The 24,400-nt window shown below is 43.2% G+C and overlaps 1 protein-coding gene across 1 annotated transcript in view; it reads right to left on the reverse strand.

The window, feature by feature from the left end:
• The window catches only part of FRMPD2 (FERM and PDZ domain containing 2), a gene marked incomplete at its 3' end in the record, with an annotated part of 78,350 nt that overhangs the window by 35,336 nt on the left and 18,614 nt on the right, over positions 1-24,400 (reverse strand). Inside the window, exons 11-15 of the mRNA XM_079711734.1 lie at positions 22,324-22,474; positions 21,548-21,686; positions 16,167-16,322; positions 9,004-9,189; positions 2,455-2,602 (exon numbers count right to left, since the gene is read on the reverse strand). Coding sequence (XP_079567860.1) covers positions 2,455-2,602; positions 9,004-9,189; positions 16,167-16,322; positions 21,548-21,686; positions 22,324-22,474 — 780 coding nt within the window. The remainder of the gene's footprint in view (positions 1-2,454; positions 2,603-9,003; positions 9,190-16,166; positions 16,323-21,547; positions 21,687-22,323; positions 22,475-24,400) is intronic.

Raw genomic sequence — 24,400 nt, forward strand, 5'->3', positions numbered from 1 at the left:
TTGTCCCCGCAAGAAGCTGGAGAACAACAGGGCACTGGGGAGGATGCTCTGTTAACAGGACAGATCACACAGTGAGGTCAGGGAATGAGAGTCTGGATGTCAAGCACTTAGCATTAGGCATTCAGCATGAAGCAGGGGGGCTCCTGGGGCTTGTGGGGTTGGTGGGAAGTGCTGTTATCATTATTAGACCTTAGCTTAGTGGGGTTCAATTGGCTGGACAAATGGTGCAGGAAGGATTGATTGGTAGGTAGGAGAGCCGAGAGTTGATAACCTTTCAGGAATGGAAGGAAGGGATACCAAGAATGTCCCAATGCCACTGACATGTCAAGCAGAGCGAATGGTTTCTGTCCACCAGTGGAGGGCGGAGGCAGGGAACTCACAGTCTAACTGTGGCACCAGGAAAGTAGCTGACAAATATCCAAATCAGTCTAGATGGCAAGGCTGAAGCCAAGGTTAAACAGAGTTTCAAGAGTACAGGAGCCAAGGAAACGGTAAAGGGAACCAGGGCAAGATCCTGGGCAGCCACTGCAAATCTGCAGAGTCTCATAGCCACAAGCTCATGGAAGGGCCACCGGCATCCCTGCAGCCCCCTGCTATGCATCTGAAAGGGTTGAGTGAAGGCCTGTGGTCCCACTCTGCAATGCTGACAGATCCTGCCTGATTTAGCCCTGAATTTATGCACTTGTAAAAGCTTGGTGATTTTTCTCTCTCCCCAGGGAACCAAATATAACTATAGAGTAATATGCTTGTTTAGACAATTCACAGAAGAATGACTAAGAAACATTTGGAAAATGTCCAACTTCTTAACAATCAAAGAAATGCCAGATGAAACAACACTGAGAAATCATTTTTCCCTATAAATGAACAAAGATAAACATGATAATATCTATTCCAGCAAGGATGCAGTAAAACAGGCACAATGATACTGGACATGGGAATGGCACTCAGGAAAACAGCAAGGGCCCTAAAAATGCCCCAATCTTTGTACCCCAAATCTAACTGAAATCTACCTTAAAGAAATAATACACAATACAGAAAATTTTTCTTCCAATGATGTTTACTGCAATATTATTTATGTTATTAGAAAATGAAAAGCAAACTTTAAATCTAGAGGAATGATTAAGTAAATGATTGTATTTCCACACTAATCATCCATCCATTCATTCATTCAAAAAAACATGTATTAACCATCTCCCACTTGACACACCTCTGTTCCATGCTGGAACCGTAAAGGTACTGGGATACTGTCCCTGCCCTCCAGGAACTCCCAGCCCACTGCAAACTGGAGTCAGACACATCCACAAATAAAAGGGGCAGAACATTACAGGTGAGAAGACGGAGTCTGCACAAAAGAGAGAGTAGTCAACTCCACCTGGGAAGGGAGTACGGGGGCAGTCAATCAGGAGGAACTTCAAGGAGGAGGTTGTCCTTGAACTTATTCTTGGAGAATGAGGCTTATCTTGGTGGTTTGAGCCTGGAAGGGGGCAGGAACAGCATTGTAGGTGGAGGCCACACAAATGCTAGATTCCCCCAAACTCCTATGATGGTAGAATTTGCAGTTTGAGAAAATTGCATATTATGAGCAAAACAGGCTTAGAAGGACTAATTTTGCTAGTAAGCCCAAGGAGTCTTTATAAATATTTTATGTTCACTGATATACAATAAAATTGATATTGATTATGTTTCACACTGTATCTCAGCAGGTAAGTCATAATTAATTTACATTCATTACCTCCAATTCCCTGGAAACATCACGGAAATGCTACTCTGCAATTTCAAAGAAATATTTATATATTTATTTGGTTTCGCTGCAAATAATACGCCACCTTTGTTTTCTGTATTTGGTTCTACGTCTGAATGCTCAGCAATTTTGGTTCCTAGTTGATCCCCCGTCCCAGGACTGCAGGAGCCAATGACACAGCTCCCCTGTGAATTGACTGGCACCTAACAAAACCCCCCACAAGCAGGAGCTGCCGTTACTAGTCACATGGAGCCATGAACGCCAGACACTCATTCTAGACGAGCTACAGACAGCACACACACTATCCTGTTGGAGCGCAACACAAACCCATCGGACGGCCAGTTGCTCAACTGAGGACACCAAGGCTCAGAGAGGGCAAGTGAGCGGTCCAAAGTCACGCACCTAGTAAGTGGCACCTCTCTGAGTCTGTTGAACTCCAGGCTCCACATTCCAAGCCTGGAGTTCCCAAACTTTCATCTGCATCCAGATCACCTGGGTTCTTTTTCGAATGCAGATTCTGATTCAGGGGCCTGAGGTTCTGCATCCCTGGCAAGCTCTCATGTGATGCACATGCAGAGACCACTCTGAGTATGAAGGGTGAAACCACTATGTTATATTGCTCCCTTGTATAAATGAATAGGAAATAATGGCGAGAGATCAACAGCAAACTCAAAGCCAAATATCTCTAGGTTGAGAAGATGGTGTCTACTCACCAGTTGTAACTCCGGGAGAGCTCGTCCGAGCATTAAATCCATGCTGGGCACAGCAGAGGCCCAGTAAGTATTTACAGGTCTTGGCTGAGTCAGTGACAAACATGTGCTTTTTCCCAGTGATGCTGCTTGTAATGATGAATTTCTTTCGCTGAGGGAAGCAAACAGAGACTTTAATATATTGATCATTCTTACCTATCCATTGAAGCACAGCTATCCAGAAAATAGCCAAATGCTGGAGCCGTCAGTTGGATACCAACGTACTAGGCATCCAGAAGTGTGTGGCCGATGTCTGACTATGGCCCAATATTTTTTCTTAGATTAAAGACAACCCCTTCTTTTATTTTTTCCTTAATTCGTAAATCAAATGTTTGTTTATTGGGCAATTGCTATCTGCCAAGGAGAGTGTGCTAGGTGAAAAGAATATGAAATGAGTTCAGTACAGGCTTGGCCCTCAGCAAGTAGTGCATTGTGAAAGGCCATTAAATACACCTATAGTTTGCATTGTCCAAACGCCCAGAAATTGAAGGCAAAATCTCAGCTTGCATCATTATAGAAAAGATAAAAGCATATCTGTATGTGCATGTTTCATGCTATTATGTGCCAGGCTCTGTGCTAAATCCTTTCTGTGTATTAACTCATTTCATCCTCGAAGCTATAGAATGAGGGAGGTCCCATCATTATCCTTATTCTACAGATGAGGAAGCAGATGGAGACTCCTCAGAATGCAGCAGGAACTGAGGTCACATCACCAAAAAACACTTGCCTACATTTATACCTTCAAGGTCCATGCACAAAGTGATAATATTTGAACAGCTCACTGTGATAAACTTGAGAGGATTATCTATCTGGGGTTATCTATATGGAGCTTCCTGGAAAAAAATCCATAAATTTTTGCAATATAAAATTCTAATAAGAGCAATAAAATACAAAGTAATAGAGATTATATTAGATATGAATTTATATATAACTTCCAAATAAAATCTCTATTCTAGATATTTCAGTAAGAACCTTGAGCTTGCTCCTATAAAGATAACTTTATAAATACAGGGTTTGTGCTTGAAAGGGCTCCCTGAAACTCCTGAACCTCTTTAATGCTGATTCCTTTTAATTCATGATAGTCACCATTCCTAAGAAGCTCCATTCACACAGTCAGATATTAACAAAGGACAGACAACTATTCATTGCTTTTCCTCTAACTCTTTTTTATCATTAACCTAATTTCAGACAATCAGAGCATTCTCTAAGTACCCTTTTCTTATATTAACCAATGTAATGTTGAACCTATACTAATGTGAATGGATTCTGAATCCAATTGAACAATACTATATCTAGTATTTTTTTTATATAATGTGTTTTCTCAAACATTCATAGATGCTATCCTGCTAGCCTTACTAATTCTTCCTTAGTATTCAAATTATAATAATGTCTAAATTCCACTAGCTAATCATTTTATCCACACTTTTCCAAAGTTGAATATTTGTTTAGAATCTATCTACTTTTTCAGTATGCATTGATATACTTTCACACAGTCCTGACAATTTTATATCAAGTTCACTCAGGTATTAAACATTTTAGATAAGTCATTTTTTAAAATTGAGTAACTCGGGACTTCGGTGGCACAGTGGTTAAGAATCCACCTGCCAATGCAGGGGAAACAAGTTCAATCCCTGGTCTGGGAAGATCCCACATGCTGCAGAGCCACTAAGCCTGTGTGCCACAACTACTGAAGCTGGTGCACCTAGAACCTGTGCTCCGCAACAAGAGAAGCCACTGCCATGAGAAGCCCGCACACCGCAACGAAGAGTAGCTCCCATTGGCCGCAAAAAGAGAAAGCCCGTGCGCAGCAGCAAAGACTCAACGCAGCCAAAAAAAAAAATTAAATAACTTTTCTTGAACAAATCTGAAAAAAGAGAATTGTTCACACACATGTGCCACTTCTTTCTTTGAGCTCATAAACTCTTGGCAAGCTCTTGTCCTTTTGGACCCCAGTGCCCTAAGGTGTCCCAGAGGGTGGAATTTCGATCTCATTTCTTGGCATGAAGCTGAAAACAGTTTTGACTGTAGCGGTTTGGATTTTTTTCCATTTTGATAACATCATTTAATGGGAAATTCATATCTGTAGGCCAACTTTCACACAGGCAAGCTGCTCTAAGAATAAGATGATGTATAACTTGAATTCCAGGGTTTTCAGCGCAAACATGAAAAATGTATTTACATCCCTGCTGTTGCAGAACAAAAACACTTTGTGCTTCTGTAACATCATGTTTGTTTCTAAGCATGGTTTTATTATTTCAAATATTTCATCCCCAATAGTTTTATTGTTGCTGCTGTTTGTTCACAGGCTGGTTTCTTTGTTTGGTTTGATACATCTTTGCAGAATAATAAGATTCTTCCAGACACAAGCGGATGTGCCCTGAAGCTAAGGAAGTTGAAGTCCCAGGCCTCTACTTGGGAAGGCCGTTTCCTGGGAGGGGCCCAGCACATTTTCTTGTGTTCTTGTAAAACGTGGAAAGTAAGATGCTTTCGCCACAATCTGTTAAGACCACTGACTCTTATTTCCACTGCAACTCAGTCTCACTTTTCTCACCATAGGTAACGTTGCATGGTGGGGAAGCAGATCTCACTAAGGAGAAGTTGAGATAGGGCTACATTTAGTGTAGATTTCGTGGGATTTATTTATGCAGTTTGCAGTCTCTTCTGCAGTAGTTTATTTTCAACCATCCCAGAATACTCCTTCCATTGGACCGACTCACCCAAAGTCTCAGCATAAAGATATAGGGCCAGTGGCCATGTGAAATTGACTGTGCCCTACAGTACCCAGCCCCAGAAGTATGTGGTGTCAGCACTGGAGGGGAACAAGGTTTAAAATACACAGAGCCACAATATCAATAAAACCAAACAACCCAATTAAAAAATGGGCAGAAGACCTAAATAGACATTTCATCAAAAAAGACATACAGATGGCCAAGGGGCACATGAAAAGATGCTCAACATCACTAATTATTAGAGAAATGCAAATCAAAACTACAATGAGGTATCACCTCACCCCAGTCAGAATGGCCATTATCCAAAAATCTACAAACAATAAATGCTGAAGAGGGTGTGGTGAAAAGGGAACCCTCCTGCACTGTTGGTGGGAATGTAAATTGATACAGCCACTATGGAGAACAGTATGGAGGTTCCTTAAAAAACTAAAAATAGAACTACCATTGCTGACCCAGCAATCCCACTACTGGGCATATACCCTGAGAAAACCATAATTCAGAAGAGACATGTAACACAATGTTCATTGCAGCTCTATTTACCATGGCCAGGACATGGAAGCAACCTAAGTGTCCATCGACAGATGAATGGATAAAGAAGATGTGGCACATATATACAGTGGAATATTACTCAGCCATAAAAAAGAAACGAAATTGAGTTTTTTGTAGTGAGGTGGATGGACCTAGAGTCTTGTCATACAGAGTGAAGTAAGTCAGAAAGAGAAAAACAAATACCGTATGCTAACACGTATATATGGAATCTAAAAAAAAAAAAAAAAATGGTACTGATGAACCCAGTGGCAGGGCAGGAATAAAGATGCAGACATACAGAATGGACCTGAGGACATGGGGTGGGGAGGGGAAGCTGGGGCAAAGTGGGAGAAGCATCGACATATATATACTACCAAATGTAAAATAGTTAGCTAGTGGGAAGCAGCTGAATAGCACAGGGAGATCAGCTCCGTGCTTTGCTACGACCTAGAGGGATGGGATAGGGAGGGTGGGAGAGAGGCTCAAGAGGGAGAGGATATGCGGATATACGTATGCATATGGCTGATTTACTTTGTTGTACAACAGAAACTAACACAGCATTGTGAAGCAATTATACTCCAATAAAGATGCATATAAATAAATAAAATACACAGAGCCAAAGGCCAGTCTGAGGGAAATATTTTCAATTATCAGAAATGAAAACCTGTAATTTAATTCTCAAAAACACCTAATTAAGTGGAAGTTTTATCCTATCAGGGATATATTTTATAATTGTATATACTGCCTTGTAAGTACAGCACACAATTTTCTCTTTTTTTGATAGGAATCACACAATATGGAATGTATTCGATTTTCCTGTGTTGGTAGCATTTAGAAACCTACAGAGGCACTTCAAAGAGCAAATATGTCTCTGCCGCAAAGCTGCATGTTTTATGCATCTCATCAACAATAAAAACAACTTTCAATCAGCCATGCTAGAAGAAAGACTAAATTAGATTTCTCTTCTCTGTAGAGAAAATATTACAAAAGTATCATCCTATGGAAAAGTAATCAGAGGGCATGCCACCAGAAATCTGAAAGGAAAAAAAAAAGAATTATAGTGCTTATCAGGGAGTTCATTAAGAAGAATATTACTTTTTTTGCTTTTGTGATTTTGCAGTAGTTGTTCAAGTTTTTTTTTTTTAATTCACAGGTTGTGGTGATTTCTTTTCTCATTCTAAATGAACATTCACTTTAAAATCTTGTTTGTGTTTGGAACTTTGCGTCCTTGTTCTTGAAGAGAGCCCTACAAAGCCTGTATTCTCCCAGATTTCAGACATTTCCCTCCAGACATTTTAACTACTGCTAATACCCAAGAACAGTTACTAACATGGGAAGGTTCATCATTACACAATGAATGCTTTCTCGATTGAATAATCTTCTGAATTGATGTCTCTGTCATAGATGGGCTGCCAATGCACCTACAAATCATATTCACTGAAAAATGGCATTTTCCTCTATTTCCTTTGCTACTTCTCTCCAGGCTGAGAAAACAAATGTCTGCAATTGTCTGGAGGATTCCGGCTTCCGCTATTAATTAAGCAAATTTGGAACCAGCTTCCTGAGCTCATTCTCGTATTGTTAGTGGAGTTCCCATTTTGTGCTTGCAAAAGTGTGAAGAGTCCGAGTCATTTTCTGTGTAAGATGCCTGGTTTGTGGCAAGCAGCTGGTGACATTACTTCCCATGGTGACTTTTCCATAAAAAAAAGGATATTTATGCTGAGGAAGAGACTGGTCATCAACATGAAAATTCTAATTAGTGACAAGGGTGTTTTTAAGCTACTAAGTTTGTTTTGTGAACCTGATGATTTTCCAGCTTTAATCAAGAAATTGTTCACGGTCGTGGGGAAAATAAATATCCATAAAACTTAAACCAACTTAAATATAAAATACTTAAGGGGACTTAAATTTTATGACTTCAAAAAATTCTATTTTCCAAAATTACTTTGTAGGTTGTCTGCATTTCTACAAATGTTTTAAAAGAAATTACACTGAGAATTTTGAACAATTAAATATGAGATAGAGAATATAGGAAGTAATATAATAGTATTGAATAAATTCAATAATTAAAATTCTTCAAATAATCTTTCCGTTGAATTAAAGTTATTTGAGTCATTAAATTTCTGAAAAGTTCACAAAAATAAATATCAATTACTTTTACATAATGTCAAAAATATTTGGGAAAAAGTCAGTTTTCTGATATTATAAAGGCCACTTTAATAAAATTATGCTCAATTATTATTTATTTTTAGATGTAAGCTTTTTTCCTAAGGAAAAACAATACTTTATTATGAAATTCTATCAAGAATCACACTTTAACAATACATCAACTTCAACAGCCAAGATGGGAGAAACACAAGAAACACTGAGAAAATAAATAAAATGAATTATGTTCTGCTTAGGAAACTTTAACATTAGATAATGATAATGAAAACAAAACCCAAAGAATCAGATAATGAAAAAAAATCTCATTAGTAGGAAAAATTTTAAAACCACAAGAGAAAATTCAATAGAAAGAAAAACTAAAATGTTTCCTGAGCCACAAGTCAAAGAACTTCATGTTTTATAATGAAATCATTGCTGAAGTTATGGGATACTGACCCACAGGACAGGCAGGTAGATGAGCTACTGGAGCATTCTCTGCTATGGGGACACACATGATGTTTTTGATGTCAAATTTATTGTAACTGAATTCAAGAAAATGGTGTTCAAATGTTATTTCAAACATTGTACATTTAATAGGGTTGTTGTTTTGTTTTGTTTTGTTTTGTTTAAATGGCTGACAAAGGTTTGCACACCTGTAGTCCATGGGAGACAGGCCAGATGCCTCGGTACAATGTGTGCAAAGGGAAAATTAAAATACAAGGAAAATGTTTCAAAAGCATGCAGACTCCATTGCACCTACTATACACTCTCCTCCCCCATCTCCCACCTCCAATCTCGCTCTCAACATCAATAGATTCCCAAAATTAAAAGAACTTCACCCAGAGGGAAAGTGTAGTCCTTTAGGCCAATGGCTGCCCATGGGGGTGAGGGGGAACTAGGTGACGGATGGCAGAGAAGAAGTGGCCTCGTGGGGACCCTCAAACCCCTGGTAGACTTCTTCCAAATATGTAACAGTCATCGGAGTACAGGTTAGCTGACAGGCTGTGAGCTTATCTTCTTAGGAGAAGGTCACCTGACCTATCGCTCTTTAAAGGGATAACAGATCAAAGAAAAATGAAGCATGGGTCATAATCAACTGAGTGACACTCACATAGGCCAAAATCTTTTCAATTTCTCTCCACTGAAACCGTGAAGTCACAATTCTGCTGTTGTTTCTCACTTCGTACACTATGACCCCCTTGGCACAGAGCCCCAAGGCCATCTCTCCTCCTGGCCTTGTCTTCTCTGGGAGAACTTGGTAAACCAGCACACCATATTCCGGGAGCTGCTGAGTCACCTGGAATGAGAAAAAGGCCAATTAAGAAGAGACAGGCACATTGGTCTAAAATAATGGATTTCAAACCATTCCATGAAGAAAACACCTTCAGGTATGTTCTGAAAAAAAAGAGTAGGATTGCCAGATAAGTTTAGGAAACACTGAACTAAACAGATCTCCTTACTATAGAATTCCTCCATACCTCTAATATGATAGTGTTTTTCTATTTTATTAACCCAAGGAATCCTTTCTTAATGAAGTACCTTAAGACACTTGGAACACAGTTATTAAGAAAATGGTACAATAGAGTAAAAATATTCTGAACAAAGTTGTAGAATTCAGACTCTTGAATCATCTCAAAGTAAAGAATCCTTTTTCCCAAAGTCTACTGCAATACAATCTGGTACAACCCCTTAGTTTTACAGATGGAAAAACTGAGGCCCAGGCACAGAAAGCAAACTTCCAAATGGTTAGCATCATTGTTAAAGCAAGATGAGCCATGAACATCCTGCAGAGAAAATGACCAATCACTGGCACTTCTCACCATGTAGCAGTGCTTTGGTGGGGTCCCCACAGTACAAGATCTGTCTTCAGTTTACCAGTTTAGGAGATGGAATTTTGTCAGGGGCATGAGGGTCAATCAGAGCTGGGAACTGCATCAGGACTACCAAAGTCTTAAGAGGCCGGAGTATAAACCTAACACAAATGTTTTTATGTCTGAATGGTAATCATGTCTCTATTCTGGTCTCTACCATCTTCATCTTCACCTGGAAGACTCCAGTTTTTACCAAATGGTTGATGAACCTCAGCTCACAGCAGGGGCATTTTGCTCCAGGCATTTGAAACCCTCTCAGAAGGGTTTTACTGGTGAGATCTGATATCTCATCTCTACCCCTGAGCAGAGGGCTCTATGTCCTGCCTAATCTCTCTCATCCCCAGGTGGGGTCACAAAAGTGAGGACAAATTATAGCTTTTGAGAGCTGCTTTCTCAAGCTCTTTGCTGACCTTTCTCCTTCTGCTGGTAAGTAATCTGTGCAGATAGGTTGCACTGCCTACAAAGCCTACAGCTCTTCACATGATCTTGATTGCATTTCTGGACCCTGAACCTCCCCGCTTTGTTTGACTTTGGAGAGACCCTCTCATTGTCACTATCATCATCGTCATCATCATCATCCAAAACAATATTTGTTGGACATTGGTGCTGAAGTATCCAATGGCCAGACCAGGCATGTACTTAAAGTATGACAAAGCAGGACCATCCCAAAACAATTAGGTAAATTCTTTTAAAGAATTTGATGTGAAACAGCAAAGGAAACCATAAACAAGACCAAAAGACAACCCTCAGAATGGGAGAAAATATTTGCAAATGAAGCAACTGACAAAGGATTAATCTCCAAAATTTGCAAGCAGCTCAATATCAAAAAAAACAAACAACCCAATCCAAAAATGGGCAGAAGACACAAATAGACATTTCTCCAAAGAAGATACACAGATTGCCAACAAACACATGAAAGAGTGCTCAACATCATTAATCATTAGAGAAATGTAAATCAAACCTACAATGAGATATCATCTCACACCCATCAGAATGGCCATCATCAAAAAATCTACAAACAATAAATGCTGGAGAGGGTGTGGATTTGAAAAGGGAACCCTCTTGCACTGTTGGTGGGAATGTAAATTGATACAGCCACTATGGAGAACAGTATGGAGGTTCCTTAAAAAACTACAAATAGAACTACCATATGACCCAGCAATCCCACTACTGGGCATATATCCTGAGAAAACCATAATTCAAACAGAGTCATGTACCACAATATTCATTGCAGCTCTATTTACAATAGCCAGGACATGGAAGCAACCTAAGTGTCCATCGACAGATGAATGGATAAAGAAGATGTGACACATATATACAATGGAATATTACTCAGCCATAAAAAGAAATGAAATTGAGTTATTTGTAGTGAGATGGATGGACCTAGAGTCTGTCATACTCAGTAAAGTAAGTCAGAAAGAGAAAAACAAATACCGTATGTTAAGACATATATGTGGAATCTAAAAAACAAACAAACAAAATTGGTCATGAAGAACCTAGGGGCAAGACGGGAATAAAGACACAGACTTACTAGAGAATGGACTTGAGGATACAGGGAGGGGGAAGGGTAAGTTGGGACAAAGTGAGAGAGTGGCATGGACATATATACACTACCAAACGTAAAATAGATAGCTAGTGGGAAGCAGCCACATAGCACAGAGAGATCAGCTCGGTGCTTTGTGACCACCTAGAGGGGTGGGATAGGGAGGGAGATGCAAGAGGGAGGGGATATGGGATTATATATATACATATAGCTGATTCACTTTGTTATACAGAAGAAACTAACACACCATTGTAAAGCAATTATACTCCAATAAAGATGTTTAAAAAAAAGAATTTGATGTGATAGTTCAAAAAATAAAATTAAACCATTAAAGTTGTCATCATCAGAATAGAGATGCCTTTGTTAGACTTGTTTACATTTTTTAAATTGTTTAGTATTTATTTTAATTTTTAATTTTTTAATTATATAGAGAGGGATATGATACTGAAGTACTTGGAGCCACAGAATTCTTAAAATGGTAAAGTGCCATTCTGTAATGGAGCAGGACCCTATGGGGCCTTCCTGGGATAGACACACACACACACAACCCGCCATGTCTTCCTCCTGCCTCTTGTTTGTAGAAAAACTTTAGTTTCCTAGTCCTTCCCCGAGTTCCAAAGAATAAATTTAATCAGACAAGTGAGAAAATGCAGAAATAAAGGAAAACAGTCAAGCAAGACAATTTAATAAGAGCCGTTAAACAAAGTTAAGAATGTGTAATTCCTCCTCAAAGGCAATAGATAATATTCTGAGCCATATCCTTTGAGCTGTTTTGCAGATACTGAAACCCCCACCAAGAGGAAGAAGTTAACTGTATGCTGACCACCACCAGCATGTAGACTCCCAGACTGGTTGGAACCAGAAGGTTGATGAAGTTGACTCCCAATTACCTCACTGTCAACCAATCAAAAGAATGTCCATGAGTTGATCACACACCCCACAGCCCTCTCCCTCACACTGTCTCTAAAAACCTTTCCCTGAAAGCCATCAGAGAGTTCAAGTCTTTTGAGCATGAGTTGCCTATTCTCCTTGTTTGGCACCTGCAATAAATGCTGCACTTTCATTCACCGCAACCAGGTGTCCGTAGATTGGCCTTACTGTGCACGGGTGAGAGGACTAAGTTCAGTTCAGTAACAATTCTAAACATTTCTCATGCATTTATTTCATTTAATCTTCACAATAATCATAAGAGATAGGTGTAGCTACCTCTTTTCAAATGAGAAAATGGTGGCACAGGAAGGCTAAGTAGTCTGTAAAAGTTCCCACTTAGGAGCCAGGAATGAAAATATAAGTCTGTTTTCTTCTGAGTCTTCATTCTTAACAACTAAAATACAGAGTTTCCATAAAGTCTGTAAACATATGTAATGTCATCAAGGGCATCTTCCATCTGTAAAATAAATAATATTACCTATGTCTCCATGCTTTACTAGGGAATCTTCTGTGGCACACCTCCTCTTCCACTCTGTGCTGTTACTGCTGACTTTCCTCTCTGAGGGACACCTCATCTCCTTGTGCTTAGGGCCATCGCACTGTTTTCCCCTGATCCCTCCAGTGAGCAGCGAAGCTGAGACTGGACCCAGGCTCTCCTGGCTCCCAGCCCACACAGCACCCTGGCTCTACTGAAAATTGTTGGAACAAATGGATTATTTCCGGATATTCTTCAAGAGATTTACAACAATTTATATCCTTTGACCCTATCATTCCACTTCTGGGAATCTGTCCTAAGAAAATATACTGAATGATCAAGACAAATCCTTGATCAGAGCGATGTTTGGTGCACACTTGCAGCGTTGGGTTGGCAGGACTAGGTTCCTAGAGGCAGTACCACCTTAAAAGGGATTATCAGGCAAGCTTTACAAAGGATATTTACAAAGCATTTGTAATTATCTGGGAAATGCATCTGTTATAACACTAAGTGGGAAAAACTACAGGGTACAACCAGGATGATTTCAACAGTAAAAAGAAAAGAAAAGAAAATATTTTAACAGCATATGGCAACCCCTAGTTATGTAGAAAGATGGTTCCATGGTTGAAGAAGTTTGGAAAACACTGAGTTAACCTTGAACAGGTTGTTCTGGGACTAATATGCTAACATAACTGTGAATCTTGCAGACGGAGTATGTTATTTAGCAGTACCCAAACTGGACTTCTGCCAAGTCTCCTTCTAGTGTGAGACGATGAACTAGCAGAATTAGTCATCAGTGAACCGGAGGCCAATAGGTGCCATCTCATAATGGAAAAGGGAGCCACGAGGAGCTATAGTTAAACAATCCAGTGACTGTTTATGGAGTAACTGGGCTATGTGCTGGGCTCTGGGGATTCAAGACCCTCTGGACATTTACAACCTAGTAGAGAGGACAAGAAGTGAACGAAATGACTGCAATGTAGAGTGTCAGCAATATATACCAACAATGTTTTAAATGTTCTTAACCTTCGACCCTGTAATTCCACTCATGAGAGTCTATTCCCAAGAAATTAATCAGAAATGCAGCTAAAGACTTACATAGTAAAAATATTAACCTCAGTATTGCTTAAAATAGTCCCATATTTAAAACAATTTATGTGCCAAACAACAGAGTATTGAGAAAAAAATTTAGGGTACCCCATGTGTTGACTCAAAATAAAGTTTCAAAATTTGAGTGAGATGGGATTATAAAAAAACGCAAAACTGACTATATAATATAAACCCAATTTTAAATATATATGCATGTACACATGTGAATGCACAGAGAAGGATGAATATACCCAAATGTAATCGTACTGTCTCCAGGGGGCAGGATCATGAGCGTCTACTTTTATAATCATGGACAAGAGGGCTTGTTTAACAAACACTAGCCCTAACAAGAAGGGTCACAATGTGGTCTGGGGGTTACCAAGAACTCTCTAGTCCATGCGTCTGTACTGTGGGCAGGCCTAGCATCAGCAAGCCCAACCAACAACCGTGGGGAACCACAAAAGTAGGTGTTCCTTGAAACTGGTAAGCTCGCATACAACTCAAATCTATTTAGTGTTTTCCAACAAAGACTTAAAAAAAAAGTTTAGAGAGTACCATACTAAGTGAAGTAACTCAGACAGAGAAAGACAAATATTATACTATATCACTTATATGTGGAATCTAAAAAATAGTACAAATGAACTTATCTACAAAACAGAAACAAACTCACAGACATAGAAACAAACTTATGATTACCAAAGGGGAAAGCAGTGGGTGGTGGGGGGTTAGAAAAATTAGGACTATGGGATTAACAGATACACACTACTATATATAAAATAGAAAAGCAGCAAGGATTGACTGTATAGCACAGGGAACTATATTCAATATCTTGTAATAACATATAATGGAAAAGAATCTGAAAAAATATATATCAATATATGTATATAACTAAACACTTTGCTGTACACCTGAAACTAACGCAATATTGTAAATCAACTATACTTCCATTAAAAAACAAAGCTACACCCTAAAACATTTCCTGCATTTCTGCTTACGAGATGGTGGCTTTCTTTACAACCACCTGTCATCCTTCAACCAGAGGAAGGAGGGACACAGTGAGCCCAGCACACTAAGACAGGGCCTGGGCAGAGGCAGGCCAGGCATCGTCTGCCTGCAGGAGCCTCTGCAGACCTGAGTCCTTAGTCTCTCCGCTGGTTCTATGGTCCTGTGGCCACTTTCCATCAGATGTGTGCTGATGGCTTTGAAGTCCCCACTTGTCTCTAGTCAAGGGAATGCTGCATCCCCTTAACAAGGAACGCGCATGAAGGCTGGATAATGGAAGACAGTGAGCGCCTTTCTGCCAGGGCTTCTCAAATGAGATGCTTGAGGGTTTACACTGTGCTAGGTGTTGCAGACAATTCCAAATGACTGACCAAAAAAAATGGACAGACCTCACCTTGGCAGTTCTGCTTTCAAATGACTGTCTCTATCAAAGGCAAGAAAACACAGAATATTTCTACCTGCTTCAGGAGACTTTTGTACAAAGAAATGTATAAATCCTGGAGTTTCCTTCTGAAACTGATCCCCAGCTCTAAAGGCCCCACCAGGCACATCACCCTGGGAAAGCTGGGGGGCCTCCTCCCACGTGCCACCGAGCTCTACCTGCACAGGCAGAGCGGACATTCCCTCCCACCCTGAAGTAAAGTAACTGGTACTGTTATTGTTCTCATTGGGCAGTTATCACAGTGTTGCATGCCTCTGGGTACCCATCTGTCCTCCCTACAAGACTTGGACTCCCTGGGGGCAAGAAGCATGTTCTTTCTGTCTCTGTTTGCTACTGTGCTTGGTCCACTGCAGGTGTAAGTCATGGAGTGAGCAAAAGCTATTCGTCGGAGGCTCTGTGTGCCCACAGACATAAGGGACTGAAATATCACTGCTTTTGCTAAAGGGCCAAAGAAAGAGTAGACCAGAGCTGCACCCATATGTATGGACCACACCACCTGTGCTGTGCTGAGAACAGTTGCCCGGAAGGCTGCAAACCTGAAGTCTTCCAATGGCTTTGCTTTTGGCTCACACTCAAGTTTTTTACTTCAGTTGTCAGAAATGTCTCTATGAGAAATGTGGTCTCCCCCCACTCACTGAATAGCAACTGTGAGCTCCAAGATTGAAGAAAGGCCCTGCCATACCCACCCCAGCCCAATAAATCTTACCCATTTGGGGGGATCTTTTCCAATGCCATCTGCTTCCAAAAGTCTCTCCTTGCCCCACAGGGCGATGGAGCTTCCTTCCTCCCAAAGGCTCAAGTCCTTTGGTCATACTTCCTTGTGGGTCTGAGCACATCCAGCCCCAGAGAAATCTCTGGAGGGGATTGCCGACTATGTGCCCTCGAACACCGATACACCCTCTCAAGAGTCCAAAGGCCTCACCCTCAAGAATTCCAGCTCCGCATCCTCTCCCCAGAGCACAGGACTTAAACGGTGCAGCTCTGAGACTTCGACTTGGACCCGGAGAGCCGTCATCCTCTCAATCAGACTTGCGGGGATGTAATCTTCAACTCGAAAATAGGCTTTACTCTCTACCTGCTGGAAAGATGCAGAAGAAAAGAGGTGCCACCAAGATGCCTTCTATGGGAATCTGAGCAGAACAGAAGCCTGTCTGCTCCTTTAAAGTGCTCACTGGGATATCATTTTCTACCATATTAGAGATTGGGCCAAACCATATGACAGGAACAGAAGGGCGAGAGGAAAGAAGTCACCTGTTTTTGAGCCCCTTCTGTATGCCACGTGGTGCCCAGAACACATTAGCTCTTTCTATCCTCACGGTAATCCTGTGAGGACAGTATTATTATTGTCATTGCCAAGATGCACAAAATGAACAAGAAAGGAAGTCATTCAACAGGGCCAAGGTCACACCACTTGTAAGTGACCGAAAGAAGATTTCCTCCCCCAAAGCCCTCACACATTCCACAAAGCCACTCCACTTCCCAAAAGGCACAGCGAAACCGTGGCCCTAAAGCTTTGTTTCTATGTATTCATTTAGCGCTTCTGTCTGTATGTGCTACCAGTACACTGTCCCCTTTCAAAAGGGAGGTCTTGGCTGCGGCACCATCTCTCCACAAGGTGATCAAGAAGTTGTCCCCTGAACAAGAGAAGATCTGACACCCACACCCTGCCCCAGGCCAGAGCCTACATCAAGTCTACTCTTCTGGGAAGCTGAGGCTGCAGCCCACCAGGAGCTGCAGGAAGATCATCATGACTCAGCATCACTTGCTGTCTGATGCTAGGTTCCCTGGTACAGACTCCGGGGCAGAGAGAGGTAGGCAGATGTGCTGGAGGCGTGGTCTCAGGGTTCACTGTAAGGAATGAGGAAAGTAGAGCTTGGCAGATGGAGAAGCTCACCCTTCCCTGGTGTTCCTGAATCAGCCCATCCTAGTCTCAGGAAGCCCCTCCCAGTCTAATCTCGGGCAAGACAGGTCCCCACAGCTGAGGACAACTGCCCATGAGGGAGACAGCTGGGAGCCGAGAGCATCTGGCCTTCTTGGGGCTGGGATTGGGCAAGTCGGTCTGATGAGGGGGTCTGAAGGGAACAGCACAGCATCCACTACATCCCCATGCTCCTGGTGTGGCACAGGAGTCCCCATTGTAGCTGTGGACTGAGAATCCTCCAGCCGAGGGCTGGCCCATGCCAGTTCTGAGCTCAGCTCAGAGATGCAAAGGGAAAGAAATTGCTCAGCAATCCAGTGCATAAAAAAGCATTCAGAATGCTATCAGAATGGCCAAACCCAGAACACTGACAACACCAAATGCTGACAAAGGTGTGGAGTAACAGGAACTTGTATTCATTACTGGTGGGAATGCACGATGGTTCAGCCACTTTTGGAAGACAGTTCTTCAATTTCTTATGAAACTAAACATACTTTTACCATATGATCCAGCAATCGCGCTCCTTGGTATTTACCCAAAGGAGTTGGAAATGTATATCCACACAGAAACCTGCGCGTGGATGTTTACAGCAGCTTTATTCATAGTTGCCAAAACTTGGGAGCAAAAGAGGTCCGTCAGTAGGTGAATGGATAAATAAACTCTGGTACATCTAGACAATGGAATATTATTCAGCACTAAAAGGAAATGAGCTATCAAGTTGAAAAGACATGGAGGAAACATAAATACATATCATTAAGTGAAATAAGCCATTTTGAAAAGGCTGGATGATTCTGACCTTATGACATTCTGGAAAAGGCAACACTATGGAGGCAATAAAAAGATTGGTGGTTGCCAGGGGTTGGGTGGAGAAAGAGAGACGAATAGGTGGAGCACAGAGGATTTTTAAGGCAGTGAAACTACTCTGTATGATACTATGATAGTGGGTATACATCATTATAAATTTGTCCAAACCCATAGAAGGTAAAACACCAAGAGCAAACCCTAATATTAACTATGAACTCTGGGGGATAACAATATGTCCATGTAGGTTCATCAATTGCAACAAATGTACCACCCTGGTGGAGGACATTGATTGTGGGGGAACCTATGTATGTGGAGGCAAAAGGGTATATAGGAAATCTCTGCACTTGCCACTCAATTTTGCTTTGAAACTCAAACTGCTCTGAAACAAGTCTACTAAGCTTTTTTGTAAGTATGTAGGACCTTTGACCCAGCATCACATTGCTAGGACTATGTCCTAGAGAAGTCAGCATGAAACTAAAAAAACTCCAGCACAAACATTTATTTCTATGTGATTTAGGTTAAAAAGAAAGATCAGAAGCAACTGGAACAATAATAATAGTAGTTATTACCACACACATGGTGCCTCTAGGTGATGCCCACCAGTGAGAGAACAAATAAGTAAACAAAGGTCCAGCCCTGCTGAGGCATACCGCATGGCTATCCCAAAAGCTCATTAGGAAGGCCAGGGGAAGATATACCAAGGAGTGAGAAAGCAGAATGCAAGTCGAATGTGGCAACATTTACAACTGCATAAAATCCCTGCGTGCGGTCAAAGGCTGGAAGAGAATGCACCCAGAGGAAAGTTGTTCTACTGTAATGATGTGATTAAGGAGATTTATTTTTGTACCAAATTGCCTTTGTCTCCCTTTTTAAAATGCAAATGTAATCATGTTACTTCCTGCTTAGAATTCATCAGTGGCTCCCAATCTTTCACTACAGTGGTTTCTAAATCATGGGGTTTTTTTTTCCAGCACCAGAACCATTTATCAAACAAAATATCCACCCCTTAGGAGGGCACACGTAGTTTCTCCTGGATCTGACTGGCAGTGCCACCCAGCCTCGCAGCCCGGTAGCTAAGGCTGCCATGAAATCCCTGCAGAGCTGGAAGGGCCAGCCTCCTCCTCCTGCCCACTCAGTGACCCAGACACAGGGAGGGGCTCTCCCCCCTGAGACCCCCTAATGCCCTTTGATGTGCCCACCACAGTGCCTGGCACATAGTGAAACAAGGCCCTAGAAGTGAGTCCTGGCTGCTCTTTCACTAGCTTACCTAACCTCACAGAGGTGCAATTCTTCTATAATGCAGATAGAAATAACACCAGCTTTGCAGGGTTGACACGGGCTTAGATGATGCAAGCATGGAGGAGGCCCTCCATAAATTAGGGTTGAGCGAGTGGCTGCACAAATGAATGGGTATGTGTAATCTGTTGCCTTTATACACACACACACACACACACACACACACACACACACACACACACAGAGAGAGAGAGAGAGAAAGGGAAAAAGTCTGCCTTTGGAGGCCACACAGGGGCAGCAGAGAACATCTTGGAACCACACTGGTCCCCAGAGCAGCTGGAGAGGTTGAGGATAGGCAGGATCTGGGGAAGAAGTTGGAGGTAAAGGATGAGATTGGGCTGAGGCAGCAGCTAGGTGAGGCCAGTCAGAAACTGGGCAGGCCAAAGGCGCAGGGGGTCGCCAAAATTGGGCGCCTAGAGTCAGGTCTGGGCCACTGGATCCTCGGGGCAAGTGATCCCATAAGAAAAGTCTGGGCCTGCGTGTTCCCAACTGACTTCAGTGGACCTGGCCCACAGTTTCCACCAACTATCAGCCCTAGAGTTAGGGTCTCAGGTTAAACATCGTGTCTGAATCCATAGACTGAAAGTTAGTCTTTGTTTTGTTTCATAGCAGAGCACTGCTGATTCTGGGGTAGGGGAAGGGAAGCTTGCAAACAGCAGTTGCTACATGCCGGGCCTCATACGTACGTCACCACCTTCCACCCCTACAGCAGCTTTGACCAACTACTATTTCCATTTTGCAGGTGAAAAAGCCGAGACTCAGAGAGACAGCGTGTCCAAGGCCACTTAGCTACTTAACAAAAAAGTCAGGGCTTGGACCTGGTTTCTGTCTGACCCCAAAACTCAGGCCCACTCCTTTGCTCCATAGAGCCTACTAAGGGCAGCCCAATGCTCTGCCCCAGGAGGCCGCCCTCCCTACCCCCCAGTACGCACCCCGCCCGTCCAAATGAGTCGCACACAGGGCTGGACAAGAGGCTGCAGCTAGGATGGTGACTGATTCACTGGGGCACCCCTGGCTGACAGCACCATCCATGTGCCTGGGCCCCTCTCCTCCCAAGACCCCCCTCCCCCCAAGTAGCAGTACAAGGGCAGGAGGGAGCTGGCCTAGGCATGGTTAGGACCCCAGCTCTGGGGACTGAGGAGACAGGAAGGAGCTCCCGTGTAAGCAGTGACAGGCCTGGAGGCTTGTCAAAGGGGCAGGGAGGGGTTCCGGGGGCCAGGCCAGCCCTGGGAGACTGCCCGCCCAGGCCAGGGGGGGAGGGTGGTGCCAGGAGGAGAAAGTGAAGTCTCAGTCCTTGTGGACTGAAGTGGGAGCAGGGAAGGGAGGGTCAGAAGGACAGGGTGTTGGGAACTGAGCTACATTTCCCTGACAAGCAAGCGGCTGACTCCCCTGATGGATGACTTTTATCCACAGTGTTATCCAGCCAGGAGCCTGTACTCCATTCGTCCATCCACTCCTTAGATCAATACTCTTGAGCAAACTGCCTGTGTTTGAGACACTGCTTTGGTGCTGGGGAAATGGCAGAACAAAACACACAAAACCTTTACCCTCTGGTGGATTCCATTCTAATGGAGAGACCTACAGTAAGACGGATGAGGAAATGGATACACCATGCTGGGTGGTGAAAAATCCGAGGGGATGAAGAAGGACTTAGAAGGCTCCAGACATGGTGGCACCTTCTGAAAATTCGCTAGGAGGAAAGCAAGATGATATTGGTGTAGTCTGAAATGTATTTTTCAAACTGCAACCTGCAATCCATTAATGAGCTGTGAAATCAATCTTGTGGTTCATAGCCTGCATTTATAAATTAACTAGAATAGAATAGGAAATACCAATGTGTATCACATATAGAAAGGGTACATCTGATTTCCCAAACTTTTGCCTCTGTTCTGTTACATGGATACATGTGTACAGGTTGGGTGGTAATGTCTGTCATTTTTTTTATCAGGGGTTATGGCACAAACCATTTGAAAGCCAGTGATTGTAAGAACCCAGTAAATTAGTAAACTACTGTTTTTAGGCAAGACCTTACATTAGAGCTACATTACAATGTATAAACTTGACCTGTTGATCTTTGTATCCCCCAGAGTCTAGCAAAGAACACTTGATGGTTGTTTGTTGGATGAATGGATGGATGAATGAATGGGGGGATGCAGTTTACCCCAATCTCAGCAGTTGATAGGTGCTAAAAACACAGGCTCAGTCTTCACATTTCTAACTGTTCCCCCCGTCCCATAATTGCTTCTCCAGTGACCCCACCCAAGGGACCCCAGTCTCTACCCCACCTCCTCTGGGTAACTGCCAAACTCAGCCTGCAGGGCGAGGACCCCCAGCTGCAGCAGCATCTCGTCATTGCAGTACAGCTTCTCCTCCAGGATGTCTCTCCGAAGCTGCAGGTAAAACTGGTGCCTTGTCCAACTGTGCCTGGGAAAGAGATGCAGGAATAAAGGTCACTGGAATGCTGAGGGCGAGGGAGACCACTAAAGCCCGGGAAGCAGAAAAAGGAGAGAAGATGAGATACAAGTCAATAGAACCCAGAGGGCAATGCCAGTAAGACAAAGGCGGTCTCCTTTATCCACACCATGCTTCCTGTTACTCATTGAGGTCTACTCTGTGCCAGTCATTTCCCACAACCATGGAGATGTTTGTTCCTGTGGTTCAAGTGAGAAAACGGATGTTCAGTTAGATGGTGTTTCTAGTAAGCAAAGGAATAGAGACAGTGATCCAACCCCAGACCGGTGACCCTTTCCTCGAACCCTCATCACTGGGCTGCTGGGAGGCGGGGCATGTTGGGGTCAGGGGAGAGAGAACTTAACCTTGGCTGGCATATGTTTGAAACAAAAGGGTAAGTTCTCATTTTGACCAGGGCCTGTCCCCAAATACTGACTTTTCCCCCTTATCTGTCATATTGGAATCCAATCAACAGAAGATCAGCCACAGTAACTGTTGTTATTTATACACACATTAGTTTGCCAAGCACTTGCCTACCCATTATCTCTAATGTCAGCCTGGATGTACATAAACACCTTAAGGAACAAACAAAGAAGTTTGCAGCACTCACTGGAGCAGCCCATAGTGACTGACAAAGAACTTTATTCTCAGAAAGAGCGTGAAGGTATCCGGGGAGCTTTTCTTCTGGGGCTGCTCACTCCAGCCTTCGGGGGCTATTTTGCACACCCTGGTTTCAGCATCCAGGAAAAAGAACTCTTTGCCTGAAATGGAAGTAGAGAGTATTTAGAGGGAAAAGCAGTAGGTCAGGCACCACCTCTCAGACTCACAGCCCTGAGCTCTGCCCGGAGGGTCAGACAAGAGCCAATTGAGTACAGGAGAGAACAGGAAGCAAGTCATCTGGATAGCTAGTACCACAGGACCTTTGTGGGGTCCATGAGAGGCCAAGAACAGGGGACAAAGAGGAGAGTGTCAAGGAAGAGAAACTCAGCACCCAGAGGAGAAAATATGGTTATTTATCTTAAGAGAAGATATCACTTAACATCTGCCTCCCAGTTACCATCTTATGGAAATAAAATTAAAAAACAAAGAACTGAGTATTTATTCCATTTCTGCCATGGGCCAGGTGCATCAGCTGGACCATGCCAACATCTCTCCAGCCAGAGTGTTATGGACTGAATGTTTGTATCCCCCAAATTCATATACTGAAGCCCTACCCCCTGCAGGTGTGATGCTATTTGTAGGTGGGGCCTTTGGGAAGTAATTAGGTTTAGATGAGGTCATGAGGGTGGGACCCCCCATGATAGGATTAGTGTAATAAGAAGAGGAAGAGACCAGAGCTGGCTCTCTCTGCTATGTGAGGACACAGTGAGGAGGTGGCCATCTGCAAGCCAAGAGGAGGGCCCTCACCAAGAACATGACCATGCTCGAAGCCTGATCTTGGATTTCCCAGCCTCCAGCACTCTGAGAAATAAATGTCTGTTGTTTAAGCCACTCAGTCTATAGCATTTTGTTATAGCAGCCTGAGATGACTAAGACAGGACATAAGTGGAGTCACCTTTGTCTTCTGACCTGAATGTTGCCACCTTTAAAACTCCACCAACACAAGCTCAGGACTTCAACTGCAGTTAAGTTTGTCTTCTAGCACCTCTGGGAGGGAGGCTGAATCAGCTCCAGCCACTGGAGGCCCCACCTCTACCCCCGGCTCTCCTCAAGGCAAAGCTTGACCCTCACCACCCCTCCTGGGTGCCCTTGGCCACTCCCCCTGAACCCCTGCAGGTCTGCCCCAGCCCTGCTCTGCCCCATGCCCTTCTCCACACTCCGCCCTCACCACGCAGCGTCCAGACCTCTGCCCGCTGTGTCCTCAGCCCTGGCTGCTGAACCCGACTCCCCACACCGACCCACCCTTCCCTTTGGGTCACGTCTTCCCAAGGGATGGGCAGGTCCCCATTACAGTTTGGCTGGCAGACCCTCCCAAATGGGTTTATGTCCAAACCCCTGATTATCACTCTTGAGTGATTTACCCAGGAGGCCACAGCTGAGTAGGTCTAGGATGTCCACGTGGAAGGGGTCCAGGGGTGGGCAGCTGACTGGGAGGGAAAGTAGGGGAGAAGCCTTAAGGTTTTTCTCCCAGAGCAAGCGCACTGATTTTATTACGGCTGCATGTTACAGATCAATAAAAATGTTTCCTTCAGGGTCTTCTATTCACGCTTAGAGACTGAGCAAACATCAACTGACAACATTGAAGCAGATAATGTTGCTCTTACTTGGGAGAGGGATTTTTCAGAGGTCTGCTGAGAACTATGAGAGGTAAGGTGTGCCCTCTACCCACCATGGCACACTGAGTGATCCTACCACAAGCTGATAAGTTTCTCCCACTGGGGATGGGAGACTAGAGGAACACGGAGATCGTGACACCTAGCAAGGTGGACTGGTGGAGCCCGGTTTAACCTGAAGGCCTGTGTGATCCCAGCTCAGCCTGCTTCCCATCACTCCACACAGTGGTTAAAGAGCGTCCACTACAACGAAGGGATCTTTGCGGTAGATGGAAATAAAGACTCCCTTTAACAAAAGGGCAGAGATGGGAAGGTGTAAAAACCCTTTCCTTCTGGATCTTCAGAAGGGGTTCTTAACTTAGGCTCCTGGGGTGGGTGTGCTGATTTCCCATTAGTCCTGGATGATTACACGGA

The sequence above is a fragment of the Hyperoodon ampullatus genome (genome assembly GCF_949752795.1).
Source record: "Hyperoodon ampullatus genome assembly, chromosome: 1".
In the NCBI taxonomy this organism is placed as follows: domain Eukaryota; kingdom Metazoa; phylum Chordata; class Mammalia; order Artiodactyla; family Ziphiidae; genus Hyperoodon; species Hyperoodon ampullatus.